This window comes from Odontesthes bonariensis, chromosome 9 (assembly GCF_027942865.1).
Source record: "Odontesthes bonariensis isolate fOdoBon6 chromosome 9, fOdoBon6.hap1, whole genome shotgun sequence".
Classification (NCBI taxonomy): domain Eukaryota; kingdom Metazoa; phylum Chordata; class Actinopteri; order Atheriniformes; family Atherinopsidae; genus Odontesthes; species Odontesthes bonariensis.
In genome coordinates this window covers 14,017,212-14,039,997 of record NC_134514.1, presented here as the reverse complement: position 1 = coordinate 14,039,997, position 22,786 = coordinate 14,017,212, and the positions used below count along the sequence as shown (strand labels likewise).

At 39.6% G+C, this 22,786-nt stretch overlaps 1 protein-coding gene across 6 annotated transcripts in view; it reads left to right on the top strand.

Annotated features, from left to right (window-relative positions):
- igsf9ba (immunoglobulin superfamily, member 9Ba) overlaps positions 1-22,786 on the top strand; it is a 76,616-nt gene that overhangs the window by 28,850 nt on the left and 24,980 nt on the right. For all 6 annotated transcript variants that reach the window (XM_075473224.1, XM_075473222.1, XM_075473223.1 and 3 more), the window contains exons 4-11: positions 4,606-4,757; positions 10,267-10,384; positions 14,660-14,801; positions 17,180-17,325; positions 19,129-19,271; positions 20,192-20,332; positions 20,423-20,542; positions 20,686-20,836. In XM_075473224.1, the coding sequence (XP_075329339.1) occupies positions 4,606-4,757; positions 10,267-10,384; positions 14,660-14,801; positions 17,180-17,325; positions 19,129-19,271; positions 20,192-20,332; positions 20,423-20,542; positions 20,686-20,836 (1,113 nt within the window). The remainder of the gene's footprint in view (positions 1-4,605; positions 4,758-10,266; positions 10,385-14,659; positions 14,802-17,179; positions 17,326-19,128; positions 19,272-20,191; positions 20,333-20,422; positions 20,543-20,685; positions 20,837-22,786) is intronic.

Below are 22,786 nucleotides of genomic sequence, written 5' to 3'. Positions count from 1 at the left end.
CTCCGGGTTCTTTTGCTTGGAGCCAATGTGAGATTGGATGTGAGACTAAGATGAGTGTTCTGATGCTTGGAGGAAATGGAAGATAGTAATTATAGTGCACCGTATATTTAGTAGGGGTGAATTTTACATTGATGTCAAGTTTCATGTGAACTATGATTATTCTAGAAAACTCAAATTTGTGCATGGAAACAAAACAGTCCTATTTAGCCAGACACCATAGTTCAGTGTAAGTAAAATAAAATGTAACACATGCCCACATGGTCCCTATTTCTCAGAGTGCTTCAGAGTGCAAGCTGCAAATCAGAGCCCAGCTCCACTGTTGAGCAAGGATGAATGCTCTTAAATGATTTTTTACATATTAAAGGTAGGGTAGGAGATCCTGGATTTTGAGTCCAGCGAAGCTGCATTTTGAAAATACACAGGTAAAAAGTCCCAACCCTTTTCTTCACTTTCCCCCCGAAGGCACGCCTCTAGAGTACATGAACGCGCACGAGCACGAAGGTGCACGAGCGCTGTTCTGACAGCAAGCATCGATCGTTGCCGTATTTAGTATTTAGTATTTAGTATATGATAACTATACGTTTAATAATGCTAGGTGCTAGCCAAGCTGGCTCTAGTTTAGCTTCCTGCCAAGCTTCTGGACACGCGTAATTTGTTCACGGAGCAGGGTACGCGCACAGGGGGGAGGGAGGAGCAGATTGCAGTTTGATAGACGGCATCAGAATCCAATCATCGTTAACGGTCCGTTCAGTATGATTGGATAGTGTTTTTCCTAGATTGTACGTTCTAGAGGCCACTAAAACTTTTCATTTTTGTGTCAAAACTTTTAATTAATTGGTTGCAATGGGGGTGTGAAGAGTATTTCAAGCAATATGTAAAAAAATGCTCCAGAAAAAGAACCCCTACCCCACCTTTAACATTGGATAACGTCAGGAGAATTTTAGTACGTACTTTGTTTGCAGTGGTATATTCACACACATGCACTGGAGAGCAGCATATTCTCAGGGTCAGATTCATTGTCATAACTGGAAAACCAGTTTTTCCCGTTACTGCATTCTTCTGGGAGCACAAAGAAGTAGAGACAAATCTAGGGAAACAAAATAGATCCAAAAATCACTTTCAAGTTAGTGAACTAATAGAAGAAAAAATAAGCCTTCAAAGAACAGGCAGAACGGTGCGACTTAAGATTTCAGCCATCTGCTGTGCTGTGTGGTCTGCAGAGAAGAACAGGCATTTTTAATGTATGTAATTGATGAAGGGCTGTGGTAAGTAGGGCGAGGATTTGATGTGCAGGTAGCTTTTTTTGGTGGTGCAATTCCCAGGTTTCCCAAACCACGGTGACACTTTCTCTGTGAAGAGCTGTAGCTGACGATGTGAAACAAATCCCAGGTGGATCGCTGTACCAGCTCCACCACGTGTGCCATCTACTTCCTGTCAGCTGATGCTTATTCTCTTGAGAAAAATCAGATTTAGAATTGATGGCAACATTTAAAGTGGTGGTAATCAGGCCCGTTACCTGCATTTAAAAATACCCCATTACTCATAAAACAACACAGAAACGGACTGGAAAGATACTGGAAGTTTACTAACAATATTATACCGTATCAATAATTCTAATGCATCAATGTAGAAAAGCGTTTCACTCCACTGTACATTTTGTAGTTTTGTTCAGTTGTTCTCACGTTAGCGGTCGCATTATGTATCTGGGTGGTTGTTAGATGAATAATAAGGTAGGAAAGAGGGCAAAACGATGTTTTTGCTTGACAAAATTTTTATCTTTTTCTAAAATTTGGCATATTACAGAGAGGAAAAATCTTTTTTTTTAGACCTGCTAATGGTTCTAGTAATCCAAGCCCAAACTAGGCACCACTTTGGGTGACGATTAAAAAAGAATGAGATCATATAGTATGATTTTTAATGCATTGTATCTGTTCGGCTTATTGTGCAGTTTTTATAGCTAAAGTCTTGAACTGAAACTGAAATTACATTATTTTTGCATTATTTTAGAAATCAAGAAGCACAGAATGGAAAATATTACAAAACTGGATAATGTTCACAGCAATGTTAATAATAACGTTTTTTTTTTTTTTTTACAGTGAACATGTACATGTTTTGGGTTTAAGCAGCACAGGTTCCTAATGAGAATCTGTGAAGCATATCGGAAAATAAAAGCACAAATTTATAGCAGAGCAATTGCACAAGGCTGCCTCCTAATAACTAAAACGATATATCATGGTCAGTTTAATGTTGCCGTTGACCCAACAACTGCATGAGCGAGGAACACATGAATCAGTCGTGCATTTTATTAGAGTCTCAATTAATCTACTGTATCATGAAATGTAATGAGTGTTAAGGAGTGAAAGGGCAGTATGGACAGGCAGATGTCTAAATGTGCTAATTGGGCAATTTGTTTATTCCATGCCAGGTGCTTGTGTGTAATCTGAAGTGTGGCAGCACTCCCAGCGGCAAGCATTGACCCACTTGTACCACAGCAGTGCCTTTTTTCTATTTAACTAAACACAGTACCACTATTTAGAATTAAAATATTATGTTGAGACAGAGAAAGCAGCGGGCTGAGGAAGCTGCAGTTTTCTGGCCTGCAGGAGATGATGAACTGCTCCCTTGTGGCTCTTGGAGAAGCGAAAAAAATGTGGAAATGCAGTGATGTTGCAGTGGTTTCTCTTGGCTTTATAAAAAAAAAAAAGGCAGCTTTCAGGGCCATTGTTATCAACCTGGTTGCATGTTCACCAGGTTGCCGCTGGTGGTGGGCATCTCCCAGAGTTGCAACTGTGAATGCAGTTTTACTTGGATGCCTCCTTTATCTGTTGAAAAACTGTACCACATGCACCCGCAAGACAACATGTCTGCAAAATAATGCTTCCTTTATGGAGGTTGCAATGCAATAATGCACTGACCTCATGGTCATTTTGCAGCTTGTGGTGCTGCTGGACATATCTCAAGAGGAGGACAAAATATTTAATGAATTGTGACAAATCACACACTATAGTTTTCATAATGGTCATAAAGGCGAATCACCTGTTCTAAACCTTAGAAGTTATAACTGGACCTTATAGGGGCGGCTGTAGCTCAGGAGGAAGAGCAGTCGCCCACCAATTGGAAGGTCGGTGGTTCGACTCCGGCTTCCTCGGGCTACATGTCGAAGTGTCCATGGGCAAGACACTGAACCCCACGTTGCCTACCGATAAATCCATCGGTGTATGAATGTGTGTGTGAATGATTAGAAAGCACGTAGTGAGTGTGTATAGACATAGACATGCTGTATGAGTGTGTGTGAATGGGTGAATGTGGCATGTAGTTAGAAGCGCTTTGAGTGGTCAGCTAGATTAGAAAAGCGCTATACAAGTACAGTCCATTTACCATAGAGAAGTTAGCAGCTCAATGTGCTTTGGTCTTTGCCGATGTTGACATACAAACCTGTACTAATTCCTGCTAAAATACTGCTGTGCAGCAAGTTCAACAACCAAACTACCAATACTGTTTGATATGACCTATGTAATAGTTTTATAATCACACTGAAGAGCAATTTTTTTTTTCAAATCCCCGATGAACTGCCAAAAATTAATTGTGGATTTTCTGCTTTGGTCTTCAAAGTTACCCGTGATGTTAAAAGTTAGGAGAAACTGAACATTTCAAGCAGCGCAGGTGCCATCAAATCAAGTAACTGATTGTATAACTAATCTTTAGACTGATCATCGCTGCGTTTCCAAACAGCAGGCGCACCCACCATCAAGTGTTAACGCTTAACTTCCATGGGACTTCTTCTTGAGTCACAGGTCTTTGAAGCAGTAGACTCGAGTTTAGAACCATAAAGATTGTTTGGGTCACTTTGTTTTATTTTTGGAAACAAGTGTCAAAAACTGCATGTTTGATGAGGTTTAGGGAACAAAAATACTTTGTTTGGGTTAGGAAAATCTCATGTTGGGGTTTGACTTGACTCCTTCAGATGTACTGCATGTTACACACCTCCATTTGCCAGGTTGTCTGGGTTCCCAGCAATTTTCACGTTATCTTTTCACTTTGACTGTATATATTTTTTTAAAACACTAAAGCCACTAATGCATGCACAAAGGACATATGCTTACATACTTTCAGGAAGATATAAAAAAAAAAAACTTAAAGCAAGCATTCATTATGAACTAATCAGTTGTGCAGGTGTGTGATTATAAAACAGAGTACTGGGCAAGTGATGATGAGGAGGCTTTTGGAAACCTCAGAGGCTCACAACTGTTTTTAAAGTTTAGCCTACGGGAGATTTGAGTGTGCACCAAATTTGCTGCTGATGTTTTAAATAACTCAACCAACTGCCTCTTGGAAAAGTCAGAGAATTATCAAATATCATCACTCCCATGAAAAATCATCTTGAACCATATGTGGCTGTACACAATTGTTTGACAATCCAATGCATGTAAGTTGAATAAAAGTTTTTATCTGCTGATCTCGCCCGAGGAAAGTGAAGAAATGACCTATTAAATTATCTATAAAGATAGATTAATATTTCATGCAGTCATTTTAGAAATTGTTGAGGTGTTTTTGCGTAAAATAATGTTAATAATAATGTTCACAATTATTCATTTCTCTTCACAGCCCCACCATCATTTACAGCGACGCCGCCGCAATATGTAGAGGCAAAGGAAGGGGGGAGCACCCTGCTTAGCTGCTCTGCCCAGGGAAATCCAAAACCAATCATCAGCTGGCTGAGGGAGGGGGAGGAGCTCGTAACCAACACAAAGTACTCGGTAAGAAAATGTGATGACAAACTCAGACTTATGATTGTGTACATAAATAGAGGCAGGCTTTGTGCACAGATGGTGGCAGCACGCCTCACATTTCAGAGCCCTCTCTGTTGTCTGGCCAGGCCTCATTCTTATTTCTTATATGTTAAGATTAAGATTAAGATTACTTTGTTGTCATGTACACACAAATGTTAACATGAAATTACTCCTCTGCATTTGACCCATCCTGTTGAACACACATGCACATGCACACAGTCATACGCTCATGGAGACAGATGCCATTCACTGGAGCAGTGGGCAGCCAATCACAGCCCATGGGGGATAAGGGTGCCTTGCTCAAGGGCACCCTTCGCCATGGCAAGGAGGTGAACTGCCACCCCTCCAGCTGTCAGTCCACCAAAACATTTTGAGCAGCAAGAGTGGGAATTGAACCATCAACCTTCAGGATATTGGACAACCCACTCTAACCACTCTAAGCACTGAACCACGGCCACCCTTTGAAAAAATACCGGAATGACTGATGGCATGACAAGATATTTCTGGCACAGATTCAGTGTGGTTTGTCTCATCCACGCACTGCGGTATCAGTAAACATCAGGGGTGTGTTGCTGGTGCTAGAGAATCAAAGACATTTAACACACAGCTCCAACAAAAATGACTCAGACACTGGAGGTGATGATGTTTAACAGCCACATGATGTTGCATCGTCGATAAAAGCTGCAAATGTCACTTTCTACCTATCTCTATTAGAATCAGTTTTTATCCACCTACATGTTTAAAAGGAAGGTTAACTGAAAGAAAGAATTCAGCCACAGCAGCTTATTACAAAATGAAGTGCTGGAACAGAGCAGCTGTTTGACAAGCGTTGGAGCATTGAGGGGCATTTTTTTACACTGCTTCTAACTGCTTTTGGGACTTTCTCATAAGTGGTTGTCGCCTTTCTTTCCTGCATGCCTTCACTTTCTCATATGTTAGTGATATTTCAGTCTGCTGCAGGCGGTATCGAGTCTTCACAGCTGCTTCTGTGATATACAGTACTGTAGAGGAAGTGACAGGAGCATATAGAGTCTGTTAAGGGCCTCTTTCCCTTTTCTCTTTCATTTTGCTTCACTGCTCCACCATCCCTCCCTGCAGTCGCCTCTTTTTAAAACCGTCCCCTCAGTAAATGATTAGACAACACTCTGATGCATAATTAATCTCTCTTTCTGCATCAATATTACATAAGTTCTAAAATGAATGTTACACTAAAAGGGAAAATCTCTCACAAGGTGCCATATTTCTCTAGCTTCACTGCTTTTACTAGCTTCCTTCATGCCATTTGCCTGCTCTCAGTGTAGCTCTCCTTAAATTTGGGAAAGCTCCTTCTTGTGGTAAATATGTCTGATGGTGAGCATGAGGGTATATTTGCTCACCCACATGCTCAGATCCATGGAGACATCATGGAGAAAGGAAGGAATGTGACAGACAGGGTTGGTGTCGAGCAGGAACCCTCTTCCTTTCTTCACTTTTCTTCTTTACTGTTTTTTTTTTATGCGAGCAGAAAAAAAGGCATTGAATGAAAAAGTTGAAAAGTAGAGGACACACGCCAAGAAGGGATTATAAGGTCTTCTCAAAAATCACAAACAGAAAGAGGCAAGCAGGAAGACAACCGCAGCCTCCCACTGTTTAAAAGTGAATATCATTCTCTGATGTTTCAGTGAACTGAATGTAAAATTGAGACTCTGCCTCACTTTAACTGCTACATGCTTCCTTCTCCTTTTCTTTTATCTTCCCTAACCTTGGATTGAGTTCAGCTGTGGCACAGAAACTATTAAAACAGGCTGATGGCCATTACACATCATCAGATCCTTTTATGTTTATGTCCTGGAAGTCTACTACAATCACCGCTGCATTTGCAGTGTGTAAGAGTGTAATGGTTTCATCCATTAGGGATTTGATTCTTTGAGTTTTAAAGATTCAGTACAACATTAAATCCCAGGATTTATATATATATATATATATATATATATATATATATATGAAAAAAGCTGCACAAAATCCCCTAGTAATGTTTCCTCTGGAGTTTCTTTTCACATGCACTGAACAACCAGGGTTAGAAAATCATCCTGATTTACCTTCAAAAACAACTTCTCACAACGTCTGTTGCATGTTAAAAATGTTGTTTTGTGGCAAAAGCTGGGTTTCACGAAAAACATCCTCAAATCATTTACATCTTCACAAAGGACTGTTTTGTGCTTATTTCTCTACGTTTGATGAGACGGTGTGTGTGTATTCTTACCTGTGGAGACTGAGGAATTAAGATTAGAATGAATACATACTGTATTTTTATTATTACTGTCTTTTCTCTCTGCCATGCCCAGCACCCCAAACGGTTGTGCTTAAGCTCCAACAGCAGTAGTCTCATCCCATCAATTATTCCTCAGACAAGGACATAGAAGTTATGTTTTGGAACACAAGCTCTCAAATGTTAATGTTTATTGATCTCCAAATTAAAGGTTATTTATCATTGGGTTTTTTTCTACCTTGCAAAGCAGCCAGTCTCTTGAGCGAATCACATGAGATCACAATCCCAGCAGAATCCTAACTTGCCACTCCTCAAGCTACTTTATGTGTTTGTGGATGAGGCACAGTTGTTTTGAACTAATTTGTAAACTATCCTAGCAGCTACTGGCTGATTTTAGATGTGAAGAAAGTCAACAACACCATAAAGAGGCTAGCACAGAAGCTCATGGGGTCAGTTGTTTTAGAGCTGGAGAGATTTTTTACGAGGGCAGAGAGCAATATAACATTTAAGGCTTTAAGTGGTAAAGATTACTTTGCTTTTTCTTCTTATACTTCTAACAGCATTTCTCTCTTTAGGGGTGGGGTGGGGGCTCTTGCATAGCTGTAGAAGACACACATCTCAAAATACCAAAAATTGTTCATATATTGTAAAATAAACAACCTGCACATGATCTACAGCCATGGTATACTATTATACATTATTATCATATACATCACATACACCTTACATTCTGCATAAAAGGTTGTCAGCTCTGTTGTTGCCAGGCAACAAACACAATATCCCAATACTGTACATTCTGGAGCTTTCCACCACACCTCTCTCTACTGCACTTCACTTATAACTTTCCAACACTTTGCTGTTGCTCTGTACTGTACAAGATTGTGATGACATTGTGCTTCATGGGACTTTCTGAGTGTTTAAACTTGTGGTCCTGGATGACTGGGAAGCCGAAAAGAAGCAAATATGAAAAAAACATTTTCATGATCCACTCTATAGATGTATGAGCACAGAAAGTGAGGACTGAACCTAGTTGCCCAGCAATGAGTTGCTTTTGTTGTTGGTTTATAGCTCAACACAGGCTACTTTTGTCAATTTTTTGATCTTCTTCTTTGCTTCATTATTCCGTCCGACATCACCTCGCTTATGTTTCATGTAAAATGAGCTGAGGTAACCCTCATGATTACCTCATTATGTGCCATGCTCAATTGCACGTTTATGGCTCAATGGTAAGTTTAGTGAGAATGATGCAAGTGAAAATTCGCTTTCTCTCTTCACAGCTCTATTTTTGCTTGCACGATGGCCAATAATCTAATTCATGTTTAGGCCTGACATGACCTTTAAAAGGTAGCAGATCACTGAAAGTCACTGGCACATAAACAGTGCTTAAGAAAAACAATAAACACACCACATCAGTCAGACTGTATTAAAATGAATACAATTTGAATCTTTTCCAACTATTTAAATTATTGCATAAGGCTTTCCAAACTTCACAGTGCTTTTTCAACAGATCTCTGATTAGTTTACACTCCCAGGACCCAGCATGTCACACTTGTTGCTTGTTTACAGCAGTGACACACAAAGTGTTATCTTGTGATAGATAGATGATGACACAGTTTGCCAACAGGCTTGCAGAAGTTAAAAGCTGCTTTGGTTTATCTACCAGCAGCATCTCTTGGCTATTAAACGTTTGAGAGACAGATGAATAGGAGTAATTCTGCAGGCATTGCAGATTCCCCCCTCAGCTGTGTGAATGGACAGACTACAGCTGTGTGTGACTTGAATGGACAGAGCCTCTGGCAACCTGTTGCATAATTTATGAGGGTATTTCTATTAGGTTTGGGTAATGTGTTTCTCCGGCACTTATTGGTTCTCATCAGTGTCTGCTCACAGGGACACGCTGCAACAGAATTTGATGTTTCCAAGGTTAAAGAAAGCAGGAATAAGACCTGGAGTTAATTAAAGTCTGCCATATTCATGACTTTTAGTGTTTTTTGGTTGTTTACTTTTGAGTTCATTCTAACCACAAACTTACTTCGTATAGTGGGGAAATGTTGTATCTTTGAGCTGTTGAAGAGTTAAGAATTAAAGAAGAACAGGTCCTAAGTACAAATTTGAGGTATTTTTGAAGTATTTTCATTTTGTGCTGCTTCATATGTGGATATCACTGAAGTGATAGGCAAGCAGATCATTTTTTACCTTCCGGGGGAAAAAAACAAGTTTAATTCTAGCATACTACTGAAGTGAATATATTCAATGACTGCTAAAAGCTAAGTGAGTATACTTTGTACATCCCCATATACCTCCCATTACACCACTGGTGTTACTGCCTCTGGTTAAGATTTCAAGGTAATGTGGGAGGAATGTTTGGTTTCCAATGACTTTTTCTGCTTTACTTGGCACTGTGTTAGCATTAGACAGATGACACACTTAAGCTGACAGCCGTTGACTTGTTCTTGTCTACTGAAAAAGACGGGTAGCTTTCATGGTACTGTCTACTGACAGTTTTTTCCTCTCTTCTTTGCATGGTGGGTCATCTGCACTCATGGTTACTTGTGTTTTGCGCTGTATGAGAAAGAAATCCGCTTTCCCTTTTTTTTTTTGATCTTTGTCTTCCTCTTGGCTGACAGTCAGAGCCTTTGTTATGTCACGCTCTAAAAATGCCCACCATTCAAATTATGCACAAAAGGAGGGATTTTGTTTGAGAGCACATTCTAAACTTATTTACATAGGTTATTGCCTTTGTTTTGAAAAACTGAGTGTGCACAAAGTACTGATATATTAAATATGAAGTTGAAAAAAAGTTTCTTTATAGTTCTATTTTATAATAATATGGTAAGGCTGTCACACAATCGCACAGCACACAAAGACTTGCCTCATAACTGGCTTTTTCTGCTGCTTGTCTTCACAATTAATTAAATATTCCAGCCAAAAGAATGTTGTAAAACAGTAAAGTATCTCCACTGTCACTTTTAAATCCAACCCAAAAATGTCTTCAATTTGCCTACTAGGTCTAAAAGTTACTTTCAAACTCTAAAATATTCAATTTAATGTGACAGAAGATTGAGTCTCATGAAAGAAGCAAGGATCAATGATTTGGATAATTTTGCTGAGAAAATATTTGGAAATTTTCTGTCTGATCTAATATGTCTTGGTGTTTGTCGTATTGTTTTAATACTTTGTGTCAGAGCTTATATGTTGACTTGGTTTTTCCTTCACCCTGAACCACAGGTTCATGATGGGAGTCTGACCATCCTTGGCATCACCAGAGATGACAGAGAGGCGTACACTTGCAGAGCCTACAGTGACCAGGGAGAAGTGCTCCACACTACCCGGCTGCTGGTTCAAGGTAATGTTTCCATAGATTATAGAACATCACATTGCTGTTTATAATTACAGTGAGTATTGTTGAAAAATGCATTTGAACAGATCGTCAGACTTCTAAATGAATAAACCATGCTCGAGGGGAGCATGACCTGTGGCCTCCTGTTGAATTGCATCAATGCAGCGGGGACGTTTCAGTATTTAGACTAAAAGTCTAAAGACATGCAGCTCTCTAGTTCACTGATGTGTGTAACATACCTTATGGGGCTGTGTCAGGCAGTCCAACAGTTCAGGCTGGGGCCTCTTTACAGTATGTACACGTGTGCACGTACTTGTGCACATCCATGTGTGTGCAGCAGGATCTGTCGACAAGAGCGTCACTGTCTGACTCCGGTCCATTAACCAGGCTCTCTGCTAGACACAGATCAGAGAGACGGTTGTGATACCAGCCTACAGTTCCACACAGTCTTCTGATACAGCAGGGCTTTAGGGAGTTAACGGTGTGTGTTTAACAAGCAACTGAGCATCTTGCTTTTATTGCAGAGTAGGCGTCAGGTCTATTTTAACGCTTGACTTCTGTATGTGCAAACAGCTCTTCTCTGTGTTCACAGCACAATAAATGTAGGTACACACACACACACACAATCCAAACACACGTTGTAACCACGTTTAGAGTATGCCTTGCGATACATGTGATGCAATTGCATTAAGGTAGCTTTAAGCACAATTCACTGCAGCAGAGCGTGATCTTCTTGTTTCAACTGCATAAAGAACCAACAACACAAACAAAAATGTACAGTTTAGTATTTGATCACTGGACCAAAAATAATGGTATTACGGTACATTGTTGAGGCAACATAAAAGTTGTAATATAACACAAAGATTTCAAGTATGAAATAAAAATATTACGAGTGGAAAAGTTGCTTGTTTACAAGGAAATTCATTTGAATACCAAACAAACGTCAAGAACGAGTGGTGACGACAGAACTCTCTGTTGTCTGCTCACATCATCAGCATCTGGTTAAGAAAAAAAAAAACAAAAAAACTGCAGACACATGCCAGCTATGATGTTTGCACAAGAGGGTATAACTTTGCCGTGCAGAATGTGGGAGGAGTGTAGAAATGATTTATTAAGGTAAAAAAATATGTTTCTGTAAAGTCAGGTCATCATTAGCTCAGGTTTTAGTATCCAATATAGTTCTAGCCCATTTGGCCGTGTTTAGACTAAAAAAATAGTTTTTCAATTTAAACTGACACATCATATGGATTATTTTTGTATATATATGCTTTTGTTAAGCGTTTAAGCTTCATGCACCACAAATTACACAGTTAACGTCACATTAACGTACTGTAGAGTTCATTCTCTACCATAAACAGTCAATCAGAGCGACCTCTCTCACTGACAGATCAAACAGGGATTCAACAATTTGAATCAGCAGAAACAGACATCGACGCTGTCTGTCAGAGGCGACGATGTGTGATACACCCTGAAATTATAAGAGAGAAAGACAATCACCAGCACGCCAGGCATTCCCGACAGCCAATGGTCAACTCCTAAAAGGTTAACTGAGAACTAAATGACGCGTAAAACAATCGTGGACTCAAACCGGTCCCTGCTTGCTTTTATGCATTAAAATCCAATAATTCAATAGTATAATTATATTTGCCGGCCAGCAATAGAATAGAAAGGTGAGCACACCTTAAACCCTCTGCATATATCGGCATTTCCAAGCGAGCCCTTTTAATTCACAGGGTGGAGTTGGCCCAGGTGAAGGCGGTAATTTTGCTATTCAGCCGTTTGTACTAGGATGGAGAAGATGCATAGGGCCGTCACAGTTATCACATAATCAATTATTGTAATTGTCATTATTTTGCATAATCATAATTACTGTCTTCATTCACCTGTATGAAAATGGCTGCATGAAACTAATAAAAACATCATACACTTTCTACAATGTTGCCAGTATTTTCCATCATTTCACAAAGTTTTTTGTTTACAAAGAGAAGGCAAATACACATGAAATTGTGATTTAATGTCCCAGTGTTTATTGAAAAATGAATGGCTGTTATTATTCATAAGGCTTATCCATATTTCTGGGTGTAAAGCAGGCTTTACACAAAGGACACCTTGAAGCAACATATTGAAAAAAGATTTAAATTGACATAGAAGGGTTACGAAATGTAACATTACAAACAACAAGAAAACAGCCAGCAGAACTGGCTCATCTCTAAAATTTCACTCAGGCAGGAATAAAAACTTTTAACCCTGATTTACGTTACCTCAAAAAGCTGCAGAAGAACTGAGATTTGAAGAATATGCCAGCATTAAAGCAAACACAAAATTATTTCTTGTAAGCTTTAAATCTATCACAAAACTGAAGCACCAAGGCATAAAGTTGATCTCATAAGGCTTTTTTAATTGAAGAACGATTAAAAGAAGTGTTTACTGTTTATGTCCACCACAGTCAGCCATGCAAGACGCTAATGTTTTAATCTGAGCCACTGCGACTCCTCGTTAACCTCTGTCATATTAATATCAGAATAATGCCAGTAGGATGTGGGATTGAGGCGAATTTGTTGTGGCGCAGTAGAAATGAACAGTGTAGCACTAATAAAACCACAAAAATAAAATGTTTGTGCAGGAGTTTCGGTTCAGTATTGCAATGAAAAGCGGTGTGAAATAAAAGATGTGATTACTACTCACACCCTCAGCAATAACAAGCAGATATCTGAGGAGCCATGTTTCTCTCTGCAGTAATCTGTTTTTAATTGTTATGTGAGACGCTTGCATTGTGCCGCCAGTCATCCCAGCTGAAGTATAAAGCTGCGCACAATGAGAGGAAAATAACCAGGAGGTTTGTATCTGGCCCCTCTCATAAAAGACAGCTTACCTTTCATGGCTTCTGCTGTTTTATTGGGAGTTTAGAGCAAACCGAGAGGGCCTCAGGGGTGGAGAGGTTACAATGTGAAGCACGCATAAGCTGCAACTCTGACTACTATTAAGGTTACAGTAGCCGGCTGCTCACTGTATTTTACATCAGACTGAGGTGAGATATTGTAAATAATATGCAGCGTGTGCATTTTCTCAAGCTGATTAGTTCCTGAAAGAAAAGAGTTGACACCTTAAAAGCGGAAAAAGTGGACACCTGGTGCAGAAAAGCCTCTTTTTCTCCACCATTTCTCCACCTTGAGGAGCATGTTACAAGTTGTAATATGTTTGTACAAAAATAAAAGCTGAGTGCTTTCCAAAAGCTCAGTGCCTCACAAAGTTTTCTGATCATTAATTACTGTCACTGTGATCAAATGTAATCTCTTTCCACTGTGCATTTGTTGATTTATTTAAATCCTTTTGTTATTTTTCAAAGTCTTAAGGTAAATCCTGCCAATAGATGTAATGTAATGACAACGAAGCGAAACACTTTATAATTGTTTCTTAACTCTTATGAACAGAATATAATGGTGTAATCAATGTGCTATTGATTTGTATCAACTGTTCAGGGCTCTGGAAAAACATGGGGCTTAAGGTCTTTTTGGATGTTCACTAAATTTTTCTATTATTATTTGGTCTTTACAAGAAAAATGATTTGTATGTTTAAAGGCAGCTGTTTTTAAATGACCCTACAAGTATTGTCTGAAATGCTGAAGTCAGCTTTGATTAAAGATTTTCTATCCATTGTTTAAAAAAATATACATTGTGTTTGCAAGATGTTAAAAAGATTATATACATATTACCAATGACACTACAGAGGCACAGTGAGACAGATTTTTTTCTGTTGAAAAATAAACTTTAATATATACAGATGAGCTGGGAAAGAAAGATTTCTTGTGTTTTTATTAAATTAATTGATCAATGACAATGTGTGATATGAAAGAGGCCACACATATGACTATCACCTCCCTCTTCAGCTGCACTCAGCTCCACTGAGCATCTTTCAGCTCATTGTTTTGCTTTTACAACCCACACCTTTACTGTTTTCTTTTACTTTTACCATAGCAGCTGTTTCCATGGTCTACAGAATTAGCAGCTAGAATACATCTCCAAGAGCTGCTGTAGACCAAAAATACTGCCAAAAGAGAGTAAAATTACACTTGTGGGATTCAAGTGGCCTGAAAAATTACTCAAAACTAATCATTACAACTCTTGAATGTGGAAAGGCAACTTTTACCAACAAATTTACCAAACTGAAAGGTGATGTCAGCTTAGAGTTCAAAGCTTTCTATCAAAAGATTTGTATAACGGCTTTTAATAGTTGCTTACTGCTGTACACCCAACAATAACACTTGCTTTTGTTTCTCTTAGGGCCTCCATACATCGTCTCACCACCTGAAAACGTCACTGTAAACATATCCCAGAATGCACTCTTCACCTGCCAAGCAGAGGCGTATCCTGGCAATCTGACCTACACCTGGTTTTGGGAGGAGGATAACGTCTACTTCAAGAAGTAAAGTTATGATCAAGTTTGCTTCAGCACATTAGCAGCAGAAACTCTGTGCAGGGACACTTCTGTGAGGTTAAGACTTAAGAGCTTCTGACATTTAAATAACCACCACACAGACAGCATGAGGCCTTTATCTCCCGGCTTCAGTGTTGTGAGTGACATTGTGTGTCTCTGAGCCTTTTGCTGTGTATTTTGACTGGCTGTCTAAGGGTATTAGGTATGTCTCTGTGTGTATGTATGCGTGTGTGCGCCCTGTCCTGCTGCGGCCTCAGAGGCTGCTAGAGTGGGCCTGCCGGGGGTCTGTCTGGAGCGTGCCAGGCGAGTTGGTGCACTCTGATGACAATATCACATGACTTAGGCCTGGTGTCATCTATATGCCCCATGCAGTGATGATCTGAAGTGCAGCCCACTGCTACCGGCTCCCAAGAGCTTCAGAGGCTTAGAGGTTTACAGTGAACAAGTGACAGACCTAACAAGAAGAAGAAGGGAGAAGGAACCAGTGATTGGGGGCTCTGAATGGTAGTGAAAGAGAGAGGCTGAAGAACTTTACTGGTTTTTTTTTTGCTTCATAAATAATGTAAGGTTTACACTATGTGATGTGCAACTCATCCAACAGTCTGCTCATTGTATACACCTGAAAATACTGTAAGTCCTAACTCTTGACAACTTACAGCAAAGTGAAAGGGTAACATCTAAGCACATATTGTCACATGACTGATCATATATGCTCAGAGCAGAGGTGGCCAATTAAAGGAAAGAGTTTATTCTACATCTGCCTTATCATACTTTCAGTACTTTTAGTTTTACAGTGATATGAAACCCCCCTCAAGGCGTGACTTATATTTAATCATTACTGAGAAGAATCTATTACACTTGTTTATACATGTTTATACCAGTAGCTTAAGTATATGAAATCTTTCATTTCTTGTTGTTACACTCAGATAAATATAGAAACAAACGAAAAATGGGTTCAGTTCAAATGTGAATAAGGTAATGTAAAGCTAACGTAGTATGGTTTAAAAGCAGCAAGAATTTTAAACAAAATACAGATTACGGAAGACAAGCAAGCAGCATGCATAAAGTGCAGGTGTGTGTGGTTGCGGAGACAGCAGGGACTGTGATGCTATAGTGTTGAATCACCTTCAAAGCTGAACAGCTCACTGAATGACATATTTTCAAACGCCAGACAACATGCCAGAGTTGAGTTTTGGGTTGGTAGAGACTTTAGATTTTTTTTTGTTTAATGTGTCCCTTTTTTGGCATGAAACTGCTGATGCAATGGGTCATTTTGTGTACAGAGGCAAGTTTATGTCTCAGGTGTCTGTTTACCTGTATCACAGGTTTCCCTTTTATTTACATATATAACAGATATTTTACGTATTTTGTATAATATGTATGTTATACATATTAGCTGTGCCAGCTATGAGTAATATTGTATCTTGTATTTATTTTCCATACATTCTCATATCTGATACTGCATGTTGTTCACATCTGCAAGTGTTGCACTGCAGAATATGTATCCACAAATGTGGTGTTGTAAATATAGCATGTAGATTGTCACTTTAAATTTAGAAAAATAAAGAATATTCCCTTTTTTTATCATTATCTTATCCCTGTGCCACTAGGGCATTTTAACTTTTCCATGTCAGCTAATCAAGGCTCATCAAATACTAATTTCTAATAGGAAAAGCAAATACAACAGCAGAAAGGAAAAATATTATCAACAGAGTGTTTCTAAAAATAACTCAAAGATCGTTGATGGCCGAAAATGAAAGGCAGAACATGATACTTCCCTCTTAACTAACAATTATTTATGTCAGTGTGAAAATCATGGATTGATGATCTGTTGTTAAATTTCCTTTGACTGGGTTTTATTTGGGCACTTTTCCAAAAGTGCCAATTATGGTCCTGTCACTCACAGTCAAAAAGCTCAATAACACACAGTATCTGCAGATCTTTACATTATCACCTGAACTGTAATGAAGCCACATAGTTGTTAAAGTTATGACATATGAACCTTTAATAAAGCGGTATATGCTTTATTTTAACCAATTTAGTTTGAGTTTTGGGTATGTGGCATATAAATGTTAACTTATTGTGTGGACAAGAACAACCACTCTGTTTGCAAAGCAAACAGAATATGTGCTCTTATCACAGTTGGTGTGAAGCAGGAAAACATGAAGGCAGTGAGCAGATTTATTTGAATCTCTTGCTCTGTCCTCTGGATTCCTATCTGCTGGCTGCTTTTTGGCTCTCTGCTGCTCTCTTATGGCACCTCGATGCAATTTAGCCCAAAAGAAAAAAAGGGAAGAAATAGATGTGTGCACTGTTGGTGTGTTTCAGCAACGCGGTGTAATAAGAACATGTGTGTTTTCTTGCAGTGATCTGAAGCTCCGAGTCCGCATCCTCATCGACGGCACCCTCATCATCTTCCGGGTCAAGCCGGAGGATGCTGGGAAATACACCTGCAGTCCGAGCAACAGCCTCGGTATCTCGCCCTCAGCATCAGCCTACCTGACAGTTCAATGTGAGTGTTACCGTGGAAACAAAGTGGAGGGGGAGGGGTGGGGAGACGGTACAGCGAGCTGTGCAAGGAAAAGGGAGCAGCAGCAGCAGCAGCAGCATAAAGGTTTTTGGCAGCTATGCTCCTCAAACCCTCTGTAATTTGAAGGTCAGGCATTACAGAGAGGCAGCTAAAAAGACCCCCTCCTATCATCTTTACAGAGCTTTTTGATAATTTCCTTATTCCATATTCAAGGCCCCATCCCTTGCACAAAACTGGAGACCGACAGTTTTTGCTGGTTTCTTGTAAATCTGGTTCCCCTGTATGAAATAGTCAAATTCTTCTGCATAAGCTGCCACTGATGAGCAGCATTCCCCACCGAATGATGTCTCATCCACGGGCCTCCCTGCTGTGTTGAGCTACTTTACTCCCAAGTTGCTGCTGGTCATTGATTATTGTGCTACAGTATGAGAGAGAGCAGAAGATTTCACAGCACTGCAGGCATCAGTGGGCTCACATATAGCAGACTGTAAAGGAGGCAGTCTCCCGAATGCTACATGTGAAATTACCAGAGGGTTATTATTAGAGTAAAACTCTCAGGATTGCTGGACAGTCATCCCACTCTTGATTTAAACTAAAAATTGGACTCGAAAGGCACATTCAGAGTTGGAACGCAGAGATTACCATAAAGTGTAATAGTTTTCTGACAGCAACGTCCAAACAGCTAATTAGAATTCATGTTTCATATTAACAATTCCACATCAAACGTTTGCATGCCACTCATCTGGTTTGACGAATGTCATATAATGTACATGGAGAGAAGTTTGTATTGGACCTAAAAACCAGCCTTTTACAGATGAAAAGCTGCACCACACCAGGCACATGCAGTGACTCGCTGAAAACTCTCCTTCCGTCTTTTGCCTAATCTTCTCCTGCATTAATTCCCCTTTCAGCACTCCTTTTCAGAAAAAAACTGTATTTCCATAATGTCGCCCGGTCTTGAGCATGCAGCTTAAGAATATGAAAGTATCGATTAAAATTTTGAACTGCTGTAATTTTGAATAAATGGGAAAATAATTGGGTAGATCTAAAATAATGACTTTGTATTTTGATGCAATAAATTAGATATATCCTTCATTATGTGAATAAAATAGTAGATTGAAAATGTAATTATATAGTTTAAAGCTCTTTTAAACTATGAGCTATGTTTATCCCATCACATACACCACTTCCGGTCCAAACAGCGTTTAAGGTTATGCAGCACTTTTTTCTCTGTCACACACGTTCACACTCCACTGGACGCAAAAGAGGCAATGTGGGGTTCAGCGTCTTGCCCGAGGACACTTTGACATGTGGTCGGGAAAAACAGAACCTTCCAATCATCCAACGATCGCTCTTCTTCCTGAGCTACAGTCGCCCCCTGGTCTGTTGTCACAGCATGAAAATGTAGATACTGATAGAAACATTATTGTTGTACACTGGTTTGTACACATTCCTAAAACATTTCAAGTTGGAAGTTCATCTAACAAATGTGAGTTTTTGTCACATAATAAGTTAATTCCTATGAATACTATAATAACATCTCTCCGCAGACACTGATTCCCATCTCCAGGACACTCCTGATGTGTCAGGACACCTCTGCAGTGTACTTTAAAAAACGGGAGTTAAAGAATTGATGATACAAATATATCTAGTACATTGAAGTTTTCACCTTCAGGGACACTTAATACATTTAGTTTTATAGTCTTCTCCATCAGGTAGTTTTGAAATTTCATGACACATTAGATTATATCCACTTTTTTATTCCATTCCCTTCTTTATGTTCAGACCCGGCCCGTGTGATCAACATGCCCCCTGTCATCTACGTCCCACGGAAACTGCCAGGCATCATCCGCTGCCCAGTGGACGCCAACCCACCGGTGACATCAGTGAAGTGGGAGAAAGACGGCTACCCACTCAGAGTGGAGAGGGTCAGTCTTTGCTCTCTAAAGTTGGGATCATGCTGTGATGTGTGTGGTAGCTTCAGTCTGAATTTATTTTCTAAAATATTTTCTTTGCAGGCTTGTACAGTGTACACTGTACATATATTCTTTTTGTCAATCAGCAGATTTTACAGATGCTTCAACTGCACCACATTCCAATATGAAATTTAGTAACTTTTGCTCCACTGCAGAAAAAAATTTACTTTAAAACACTACCAGATGTGAACCAGTTTTAACAATTTCACTGGATTGTCAAAAAAAGAAGAGAATAAACGTGTCCCTCTGAGGACATTGTATCATCTGTCTCCTGCCAACTTTTGAATCTCAAAAAGAGGAAACCTATAGTTTTTACTACATGAATCATTTTAATACTATTGGTCTAAACTAGCTAAATCTATATCAATTGCCCACAACATTAAAACCACTGGTTATCGTGTTAACATTGTGTCATAGAACCTCCTGTGTGTCTGGCTGTGGATACTTTGGGTCTTCTAGTTGGCAGAGCGCTGCTACAGTGTTCAGGCCTGATCTGCTGATGCCTGATTGAATCAGATCTGGGAAGTTAAGAAATTGGATGCTCAAAGTCCCCATTTCTGTGTAGAATGAGCACTTTTACTTTTTCATACCTCAAGCACATTTTGTTAATAATACTTGTGTGCTTTTACTGAAGTAGCATTTTGTCACACTGGCAAACAATTTTGTTCTACTTCTACCACAATTTATTTTCATGAACATGTACTCTCTGATATGCTGGCCTATTAAATAAGCAGTTACTCCTGATTCATCTGATTGAAAGCAATTTGGGGGATTTTTGTTTTCTTGTGCAGTTCAAAAACATTTACATGGGACCCTGAGAGTTCAGGAAAACCCCTGAAATCAAGCATTTCAGATACCCCCTTGTCTTGTAGTACCCTGGTTGGAGCCTGATGCCAGATGGAAGTATCCGGGTGGCAGAGGCCACAGAAGACTCCCTGGGCACCTACACCTGTGTGCCTTACAACGCCCTGGGTACCATGGGCATGTCCCCCCCTGCCACTTTGGTGCTAAAGGTAGATCACTGCCCAGGTTCTGTCATACGTGCTGTTCATATCCTGCATGTTCCTACTCCTACTTCTGCATGATTGTGTGTGTTTATCAAGGATCCCCCTTACTTTAATGTGAGGCCTGGGGGGGAGTACCGTCAGGAGGCTGGGAGAGAGCTAGTAATCCCCTGTGCTGCTTCTGGAGACCCTGATATACCAACCATCACCTGGAGAAAGGTGCTGTAGATCTACAAACAGTATATAGAGTCTTCTGAATGCAAATAGTCTCTTGCTCGTTTTTGTCTTTACGAGTCATGCTCTTTGATGTGTGTTTTTCCCACTGCTTAACCATGGTGCTGTAATTTTCATGTCCATTGAAGGTGGGGAAGCCAAGCAGGAGTAAGCACAACATCCTACCCAGTGGCAGCTTACAGTTTCTGTCCCTCAGCAAGGAGGACCATGGAGAGTGGGAGTGTGTAGCCACCAATGTGGTCACAAGCATCACTGCCAGCACGCGTATCCTAGTCATCGGTACAAACTGTCTGCACAGCGCTCTCAACTTGCTCACACTTTTTTCTAGTTATTTAGAGTTCACTGTGATCCCGCTTTGCTTTGGGTCTTCGAGTGACTTGCATGGAGTCGGAGTGGACCTAATCCCTCAAACTCCTTGCCTCTACCCAATTTCCTTTTGGGTGTCATGAAAATTTAATTTGATCTTATCTGTCAGAGCTTTATACAGTTAATTTAATGGCTGGATCTGTAGCTACAATATGTGATATCCACTCCACTAATGGAACACTGTCCCTGCAGCCTTTGTCTATTGAGTCATTTGACCAAGGGCATCTTTTTACTCTTAAATTAATTGACAGAAGTCTTGATAAAGGTAAACAGGCTTCTAAAGGTCTGCATACGTACAAGGAAACTGTTTTTGATAACACATTTTGATAACTAGTCATGTTATTTATAAATACCCTTCATAACTGTAATTTTCTTTAATCCTCTTTAGACAGAGTATCTCACAGAAGGTTTTAAACAGTGTCAGTAAACTGCTTAACCTCCCTTACATGTAATTATTATGGCAAATGATGAGGATTGTCTAACCAAGGTGCAGTTTTTTACGAGTGGTTACCCCTTTAGGTGTATTGATTATATTTTTGCCTTCTTTTATCAAAGACGAAGAATTTTCTTTCACTAAAACAACGTTAAACAACGTTCTTGGCATTCAGGGGCTAAAAAATATGGACAGCATGCATGAGATGGTAATAAAAATGATTGAAATGCGCACATTTTCATTATTTGTAAAATTATTGTTGGCTCAGTAAATGCATAGTCAGATTTATCCTATTATCATATCCTATTTCATAGTTCAGAGTTTTAAGATAGACTCGTGGAAAAATATAACCTGACAATATTTCTGATAGAACCTTCCTGTTTTTGACCAAGGTTGTTTCTGCTCTCCCTATTCGACAATATCAGCAGAACAGTGGCAAAGTTAGTTTCACAAGGCCACTTTACAACTGCAAGATATAACAGAAAATACACCGACTCTAAATATAGTGTTTAAGATATGAGTGCAAATATAGTGTTCAAGACGTAAAATGACAGTAGCTCAGTTTATTATCAATTAAAGTAACTGATAACTGCATTCTCAAAAACAAATGACGAGACATTTGTGAGTGAGTAACTGCATGGCCTAATTCACATATCATTAAGAAGTCCAGTGTTCATACAACGGTTAATCTTAGTGAAAATTAAACTTTCTGTGAATATAATTATTTTTTCCTGATTTAGAAAGTGGAAAATTTGCTTTTCTGGCGGCCCCACTCTTGAGTAACGTTTAGCTTTAGTTTGCTTCTCAGGAAAGCTTCTGATTCTCCAAACAGAGAGCTCTGACAGATGTTTATGGTATGTAAGACATTGACTCCTCTTATACAAGTTACACAACCCACTTAGAAAAAAAAATCTAAATAAAAGAAAGTTCCATTTAAAAATTCATAGGAATCAGAATGTCCCAATGATGACTTACGTCTGATAGGGAAGTAAGCAGCTCAGTAAGTCTGCCGCCATGGTTTGTTTGTTTTGTGCCTGTCGAGTTGTTAGCCTGTGGCACAGCCGCCAGCCTGGCTGCGTGTGACCAGCCGTCAGCCGACACAGGGTCACAGAGTGGTGCAGACAGCTGTGCTCCTTAGAGCACGCTCAGGTCTCGCTTTATTCCCAGTGAGAAGTTACTGGCTTTGAGCCACTCTGGACAGCTGTTAGGTGGGTAGGATGAACTTGACCTCATGCTAGTGGCCACCTCAGCCAGCATCACGTTGCTCAACGTTCCAGCGAGGAAAAGAAACTGCAACCAAATTCTCATCATTTGCTTTATGATTGTTAGTAAGATATGTGTAAAAAGGAAGGTATTCCTATGGACAGGATGCAAGTGTAAGTAGTTAATTAATTGATTAATAAAACCGGTTGTGTGCATTATAGATTCAT